This window comes from Pholis gunnellus (assembly GCF_910591455.1).
Source record: "Pholis gunnellus genome assembly, chromosome: 13".
NCBI lineage: Eukaryota > Metazoa > Chordata > Actinopteri > Perciformes > Pholidae > Pholis > Pholis gunnellus.
This window is the reverse complement of record NC_136540.1, coordinates 4,053,173-4,062,258: the sequence shown is the minus strand read 5'-3', so window position 1 is coordinate 4,062,258 and position 9,086 is coordinate 4,053,173. Positions and strand designations below refer to the sequence as shown.

Genomic DNA, 9,086 nt, shown 5'->3' with positions numbered 1-9,086 from the left:
ACACTAACAAAAACTGAGTTGGGTCAAAAGTTAATGATTCTACACTTTGTTGTTTTCATTTTTACTTCTTTTCTCTCTCTTATTTCCATGATGGCCCATGCTAACAAAGCTGCATATTATTCAACATCATCATGGGGCTTAAGAGCTGCTACGAGTTAATTTTTTTTAGGTCATACAAGTCGTCTGCCATCATTCAACACATGGACGAGGTCGGTGTCATCAGTCAAAGCTAACTCAAGCAGAAGGACTCGGTCTCTCAGTGTTTCCTCCACGAGAGGAGATATAAAAAAAACATGCTTTTTCCAGGCAGGTAAAGTGCTGAGAATCTCTCCCCGAGCGAACCAACTAACCTTTTCTTCCAGCCTCGTGTCTTTAATTTGTGCTGGCAGACAATGAAATATTTACAAGGAATTCTACAGGCAATTACATTAAAAGTGTGTGGTTAGACACCGCCTACCCTTCAGCGGGGGCCCCCTCGGTGAGAAGCTGAGGGCCGATTTTGGTGAATGGTCGCAAAGTTTACAACGTCAGATTTTACTCACTATCAATTATTCAGAGCTGAGAGAAGCAAGGAGGCAAGGAGGAGAAGGACAAGAGTGAGTGGAGAAGAAGGGAAGGAGAGGAGGAGACAAGGGCGGAAGGAGGGAGCGAGGAGAGGAGGCGTGTGCGTTCGGGCTGCGGCGGAAAAAAGGCTGCACTTCAGTGTCCATTTGCTAAATGTGGCAGAAAGGCGCAGTGTGGCGGCCATGTTCTGCTCGCTGAAAGCTTCGCCGGACGTTTGATCCCTCAGAGTCCGTCCTGCACTCTAAACACACACTCGACAAAGCACAGCTGCACACACATGCACATATATTGTTCACATACACACAGAGTATCTGTGTGTTTAGGGCACACACTTATCAACGTACACAATGCGAAGACGCAAACACTCTCCCCCTTGTGAGAGTTTGGGGAAACAAAACGCTGCAGTTGAATTTTAGTGTCAAATAGTGCAACATAAAAACAAGATTTAACTACAAATAATGCCCAGTTTCTACTACAATACGCTGAGAGTTTTCACTCGCCATCAGTTTTTGGATCTTCCCAAAAGATCAGTTGCAATTCGCCGTTGGCTTGGCGCTCGCAAAGTATAATAACCAGGCGGGAACCTTCGGTTCTCTGAAGTGAAGTCAAAGCTTCATGTGTTAAAGCTGCATTCTCTCTACTGACCATCAGGGGGCGACTCCTCTGGTTGTATAGAAGTCTATGAGAAAACGACTCTACTTCTCTCTTGATTTATTACCTCAGTAAACATTGTAAACATTAGTTTATGGTCTCAATCTCTAGTTTCAAGTCTTCTTCAATACAGCATGATGTTCATTTAGTAAATGATGGTCCATTTAGAGTCAAACAGACCATAAAGCAGGGGATGCTTTAGGGATGAGTCAAATAAACACAGGACATTCAACTATGAGACCAGTGTTCGAGTCCCACTGTGTTGAGTTCTTTAGAAGTTATGTTAGTGATGATCAAGACATTACATTACAATCTTTATGTTAACTATGTGTTTTTGTTTGAATTCACAACATTGAACAGGTGTTTTCTGCAACCGTTGTAGAGCGTCATAGTTTAGTGTGCTGCACGACTCGGTGTGATAGAAAGTGGCGGCAAGCGTTTTTGACCAAACGACAGTACGTGATGAAAACGTTTTGATTGGGGAGATACCGGTTGAGGGGAAGACAGCGACGGGTTTGTCTGTAACAATAGGAACTTGACTCCGTGTGTTGCATTTGCAAAACAAACACAAATCGCTGTTCATCAAAGTTGATTTATTTAAACTTAGTATTTGTGTATTTGTGTTGCCTAAACCTAACTAAGTTGTTTCCTGTGTAGACAGAAGTTTATTTTGAAAAGAATGTTTGCATGTAACGAGCTGAAATTGAGATCTTGAAGTGTGAAAACCACGATGACTTCTGGGACAAATTAGACTAAATTATTGAACAATTGAGCTGCATCTACATTAGTGGCAGCAAATAAACAGACATGTGACGAATTAAAGGAATGTTGAACCTCAACAGAGAGGATGTTTATCCTTTATGAAAGCAGATTCAACATCTCTTCTGCTGGAGAGTCCTGGTCAAGATGAGCAGCAAGTTTCATATACGAGTGCAAACAAGGACCAAAAACATCATATTGAAAAAACACACAAACAGAAACAAAACAAACAACCACATTGTTCTGTAAAAACAGGTTTTAGAATAAAAACATGTCCCCTCAGTGGGAAGCTCATGTTTCTCTGGTGACATCTTTATAGAGCTCACAGTGAGGTCTGATGATGTGAACCATATTCTATGGACTTCACAGTCACCATCACAGCCCAAAACTCCTCCCTCCCTGCCTCCCCAGCTGGACTCCCTGCATGTCGTCCGTCCGGTGTCCCCTTCCCAGAGGAGCGTCCTGCCGGCTGATGTATATTTGATGAGCGGGTGCCGGGGACCCTCTGGAGAGCCAGGACACGCAGCGGGACAATGGGCCTCGCTCAGGTTTCCTGTCTGACTGACACCGACACTGCTGCTCTTTTTGTAGGCGAGCGGCTGCAACCAGAGGGCTGAAGTTTCAACCAGGAGGCAGAGTTACAGCTCGGACAAGAGCAGCACCACCAGCTCCATCAGCACCAACAGCACCATCAGCTCCATCAGCACCAACAGCACCATCAGCTCCATCAGCACCAACAGCACCATCAGCTCCATCAGCACCAACAGCACCAACAGCTCCAACAGTACCAACAGCACCATCAGCTCCATCAGCACCAACAGTACCATTAGCATCAACAGCACCAACAGTACCATCAGCATCATCAGCACTATCAGCACCAACAGCACCATCAGCACCATCAGCACCAACAGTACCATCAGCACCATCAGCACCATCAACACCAACAGCAGCATCAGCACCATTAGCACCAACAGCTCCATCAGCACCAACGGTACCATTAGCATCAACAGCACCAACAGCACCAGACAATAAAAGCAACCTTGACATTGACAAATACAGTTATCCTCTGTAAGCTAACCAAGAGTGACATTTTCCACCACTATTGGGATAATGATCAAACGTATACGAGATAAAACAACATTATGGATGTTGAGCAGTGATGTTTAGGAGAAGGAAACATGCAGAAATGTTTACCATCAGACTCTTTAAAGATACAATGAGTATACTATAGTATATAGTATATTTATATATACTATATATATATATATATATATATATATATAAATGAAATCAGGAGAGCAACATTGCATGAAGACATAACAAAGACAAAAACAATTTGCAATAACAGAGAATGCTTACAGAGCAAATTGAGGACAATCTACTCCAATACAAGTTATTGCTGGACATTCATAATATGTCCTAAACTCATCTTAGTTTCCGTGCAATACATTGGCTCACCTTTCTTAGGGTAGAATTTATATGAATTTACCGTATTGATTACGTAGGTGGATGTACGTGTAACCAAACATGCATTTTAATGACCACATTAGATAAAGATAAGTTAGTTATTTGGCATGCTGCAGAACACGAATCATCATATCTACTACATATTTCAGGAGTCATATTATGAATTATCTTATATTTGTGTATGAGTATATAGAAAAAGAATATTTGTCCGTTGCGTTACGTTTTTATTTAGGTCGACGCCCAGAAACGTCCCGAAAAGCAACATGAGAAGATCCAGTTAGAGGGCAGCAGAGTGTCTGCAGACACAGACCACCACACTCTGCTGGTGGCTCACAGAGAGGATTTCAGTGATTCCATGTTTGTTAAAGAGAATCCTCACTGTGCCCTTTAAACCCTGTTTTCTGCTTCACTTTACGACACACTGCTCACTGACCTAAAGCAGCTTCATTAGTGAAACTGCTTCATAAACGCAATCAGTCATAGAACTAAGTTGGTTTCATTTGCACCATAAATCCATGTGGCCAAAAGAAATATACACAAGATTCACTTTGTTCCTGCAATGCTGAAAATACTGTATTACAAATGTAATTGTTTTATTTTTAATTTAATTTTAATGGACAAAAAAGATGAACCGAATATATACAAGAGATGGAATGGATTCCCCATTTTTTTCAAATATTTATTATTGCTATTATTATCGTGACTATTATGATTGTTATGATTATTATATAGTATTATTATGGTTTATCATTGTTATCATTATTAATATTACTATTATTATTATTATTATGTACCAACAGCCCGATAATCCCTCCAAAGCGGTCTTACCTGGAGCCCCCCCTCTGGGAGCGCCTTTAGGTGATTATTGGGATAATTATTCCGTGTTGTCGCGCGCGTGTCTGCCCGCCGGAAATCCCCCTTTTTTTGATTGACAAGCTGCTGCCCCGCTGACCTCGCGAGGTTCATCGGTAAATATTTCATCGTCTGCTGCTCGTGCTCTTTAGTTCCCGTTCAGGCCTGTTTATTCTTTAATTGAGAGAAGTGTGTGTGTGTGGGGGGGGGGTCCTTTCTACAGCCACAAAGTAAATGAAGCTTAATGATTAATTAATGTATTAATTGCCAAGAAAGTGAATGGGGTTCAGGCAGAGGAATTCCTGCGCGTCTTCCATCAATTAATCATTTCAGCTGAATAACTGTGTGTGTGTGTGTGTGTGTGTGTGTGTGTGTGTGCGTGCGTGTGTCTCACACTCTCACCCTACAGATTAATTGCTTCCAGTCATATTTGCTGTTTGTACTCATGACGTATTGTACAGATGCATAAAGAATGAAAAGCAACACGAATATCTCATCTCTTCGAATGTTTTCAGGCCAAAATATCTCAAAATAATTGTTGTTCAATTAAGACATTTGTGTGTGTGTGTGTGTGTGTGTGGGGGGGGGGGGGGTGATCATGACAGTATTTAAATGAGTATGGGACTCTGAAACACAAACTAATACATTTCTTTAAATCTCACTGATGCTAATCTTTATTTAACTTTTAGATCAACTTCGATGAGTCTCTGTGCAACTGCCTCTTTTCTCCAGGTGTTGATTTTCTGTTATTTCAACAAATATGTGTGTGTATATACATTAAAAAATAAAATAAAATACAAAAATAAATACATATTTACATATATATGTAAATATGTATTTATTTTTTTACAGTGCAACCAGTCAGCATCCTTCCTCGCTTCTTATCTCCAGCGAGAAAGGCGAGGGGGCGTGGCTACAGCAGGGGGAGCCTCACGCAATTGGCGGAGGCAACCAGGGGGGAGGGGGGGAGGGAGCGTCCACCAATGAGGAGGAGCCTCGCGAGGCGGCGCTCCAATATAGGAGCTGGAGGCGAGCAGCATCTCTATTATAGAAGTCAGTGTCAGGCGGAGAGGAGACAGGAGACCCGCAGGAGCGCAGGAGTTACCTCTCCTTCTCTGTTTCCGGTTTGGTTTTTAATCTGACTCTACCACTTTTTCGGGTTTTCTTCTTCTTTTTTTTTTAAAGAGAAAAATATCTCCCAAAGACGGAGCTGACCCAGGAAGACGTACAAGGACCCCCACTTCAGATCCGCAATCATGATGTCAATGAACAGCAAGCAGCCTTTCAGTATGCACCCGATCCTCCACGAGCCCAAATACAATCCTCTGCACTCCAGCTCGGAGGCGATCCGCCGGGCCTGTCTGCCCAATCCATCGGTGAGTCCGACGCGTCTGTCTCCTCCTGCAGCTCCAACCAAGACCTCCACAGTGTGAGGGGAAACACTGGAGAAATGACTTATATAGAATAAAGAAAAGACTCGGTCTGGTCAATGTGATAACTTTTACAAATGATTAGAGGTGACACGTTGTGATTCAGTTAGAATATGGAGCCCACATCAGTTGACAGAATATAACTAAACCTGTTTTTTTGGATCATAAAAATCATATTTGTGTTACTAAAGTCAGAAATCAGACCAAGAGAGGTGTCATGTTTGGACACAGAATGGTTACAATGTAAAACTAAACAAACAAAATATCAGATGAGATATTGAATTAAATATAATGGATATGATGGAAAGGATCAGGCAGCACCAGCGGCCTAAATAAGGCACGAAGTCGGTGCGTAAAGACGCGCAGATGCGTGTGTGAGAAGCCGTGAGTGTGAGTCATAAAAGAGGATAAAAGATGAAGGAGGATTCTCTGAGCGCGCGTTATCTCATATTTTCCCCATTCATATTCAAACTGGTCTCATTTCATTGTCCGTAGAAATTATTCAGGAGATCGTAAATATGAATTTTAAATGAATATCCATCCGCGCTGTCTGACACACTCACGCTGATGGAGCTGCGTTAGATTTCATTTTCTGAGAATCAAGAAAATTAATTTAAAGTCACGTGAATTTGTATTATTTTAATTATTGTCTTAAAACAAATAGGCTGCTTTATTCCAAAGATAATCGAACAGCTTTCACGTGGGAAAATAGTGTAAAATAATACAACGTTTTGTGATATTTAAAGTTACAAAATAAATAAGAACTTTTTGATGATCATGTCTGTAGTGAATATGTATGTATTTTCGTTGCTTATCATTTTGAATTAAAACTTGAATTAATTTATTTTGTTTTCCACATAATTTCAACATTAATGTCTTTCCAAATAAATTAGAATAATTCATATTTAACATAAGGATTATTATTGGATATGGAAATATAAGTTTGAACTGTTATAACGTGTTGATTAGCTCTAACCGGCCTCCCTCCGCTCCTCCGCAGCTTCAGGGCAACATCTTCGCCGGCTTCGATGAGACTCTGCTGCAGAGAGCCGAGGCTCTGGCCGCGGTGGACATCGTGGCCCAGAAGAGCCACCCGTTCAAACCGGACGCGACCTACCACACCATGACCACCATGACCAGCATGGCCTGCACCCCGAACTCCTCCTCCGCGCACCTGCACCACCCGTCCGTGCTCACCTCCCACCACCACCCGGGGCACCACCAGTCGGCTCAGGGCCTGGACGGCGACCTGCTGGACCACCTCACGCCGGGCATCTCCCTGGGAGGCATGACGGGCTCGGATGTCTGCTCCTCGGCCTCGCACACCGCCCACGCCGCCCACATGTCGGCCATCAACCACATGCAGCACCACCACCACCACCATCAGCAGTCCATGAACATGCACCAGCACGCGCTGTCCCACAGCTCCCTGGGGGGCGGCCTGGACTCGGAGCCGGACCCACGGGAGCTGGAGTCGTTCGCCGAGAGGTTCAAACAGAGGCGGATCAAACTCGGGGTGACGCAGGCGGACGTGGGCTCGGCGCTGGCCAACCTGAAGATCCCCGGGGTCGGGTGTCTGAGCCAGAGCACCATCTGCAGGTTCGAGTCCCTGACGCTGTCGCACAACAACATGGTGGCCCTGAAGCCGATCCTGGAGGCCTGGCTGGAGGAGGCGGAGCGGGCGCAGAGGGAGAAGATGTCCAAGCCGGAGATCTTCAACGGGGGGGACAAGAAGAGGAAACGAACGTCCATCGCGGCCCCGGAGAAGCGCTCCCTGGAGGCCTACTTCGCGGTGCAGCCGAGGCCCTCGTCGGAGAAGATCGCCGCCATCGCCGAGAAACTGGACCTGAAAAAGAACGTGGTCCGGGTTTGGTTTTGCAATCAGAGGCAAAAGCAGAAACGAATGAAGTTTTCTGCGACGCACTAAGACCATCACTGCTGCTGCACACTGTCAGAGAAACAAGGTACACCGTTCGGCCTGCTGATGGTACCGGACCTGTCCGACTCACAACCATTCAACAACATCACATGTTACCGAGTCATCTCGTCTCTTAGTCTGAAGCATGAAACGCTTCTGATGTCTCGGGCTGAACCCTGGACTAAACGTCCTGTTACGTTCATCACAGTGTTGCAGGAGGAGAAAGTATTCAGAGTAACTGGTTTGGACCACTGACCTCCACTGGCCTCCACTCAGTAAAACCAGGAACCTTTTGTTGTGTTTACAGCCTCGTGCAGCTTCATTAACAGCTGGATTCAACGGTGTACCTTTTTTTAATTATTATTATAATTCTGACGGTGGAGACGGAGCACCGGGACCGGGACAAAGACTGAGACCCTGTCCAAAAACTTGAGACTCTCAAATGTTGATGCTTCTCCGCAGAGATCCGCGAGACCATCAGATAAAAAAAGAGGAGGAACAACCGTCTCATCCATTCATATGGCAATTATTGTACAAAAAAATAATAATAAGCATAATAATGACGGGAATCCTTAGTCGGAATAGCTTTTTTATATTTATCATTGTACATATCTGTGAATACGTTGCACCTCCGTGTGTGGAAAAGCTCTTTGAAATGTATTGGCTCTTTTCTCCCACGTGTTTGTTTCTGTCGGGATTTCAGTAGTTGTTTTGTTTTAGTTTATTATACATTGTTTTGGGGGGAGGGCAGATTGAACGAAATTATTGAACCTGTCGGACAATAACTCTGTAATCCATTGCAGGGTTTACTCATCAGGGGGAGTTTTCTGCGCGCTATGGCTCCAGAAATATGCCCCCCCCCCCCCCTCCCCCCTCAAGTGAATGCATTGCAATAAGAAGAGACACACACACACACACAAACACACGCGCACGAATACACACATTCACACGGTATATAGCTGTGTGGCTACCTCATTATGCAAGTGTTGGCACGTTCATGGTGATTTAAAAACACACGAAAACAAAAACAAAAAAAAGTCGAGTAGATCAATTCATTGATTTTATTTCTGAATGTGTTATTGTTTGGTTTTTCCACCAGTTTAAAGATGAAATAGAAAAGTCACTGATGTGTAAACTGTTGTATGATCAAGTTCACTGCAAGGATGCTTTGACAATCAAATTATGATTATTTATTATTTGATTATCATTATTTTGTATGTATTTATTATTATTACCTATTGGTTGTTGATCTCCCCTCTTTGTGTCCTCATAAAATGAATCATTTTGCATTATTATTGTTAATATCACTGACACCTTTGTGGAGCGCACTTTGTAGATATTTCGATGAAGGGAAATAATCGGCCTTATTTATACTTAATTTTTTCTGAGAAAACGTTTTTTTTGGTTTATTTTCTTTATATTTATTTGAACTTAATTTATTTTGG

General features: G+C 43.3%; 1 protein-coding gene across 1 annotated transcript; it reads left to right on the top strand.

The window, feature by feature from the left end:
• Positions 1-5,549: 5,549 nt before the first annotated feature.
• On the top strand, positions 5,550-7,650 carry pou4f4 (POU class 4 homeobox 4; the record flags this gene model as incomplete). The annotated part of the gene is made up of 2 exons (XM_079171430.1): positions 5,550-5,669; positions 6,724-7,650. The coding sequence occupies 2 exons, from the start codon at positions 5,550-5,552 to the stop codon at positions 7,648-7,650; spliced, it is 1,047 nt and encodes a 348-aa protein (XP_079027556.1).
• Between the last annotated feature and the right edge of the window lie 1,436 nt (positions 7,651-9,086).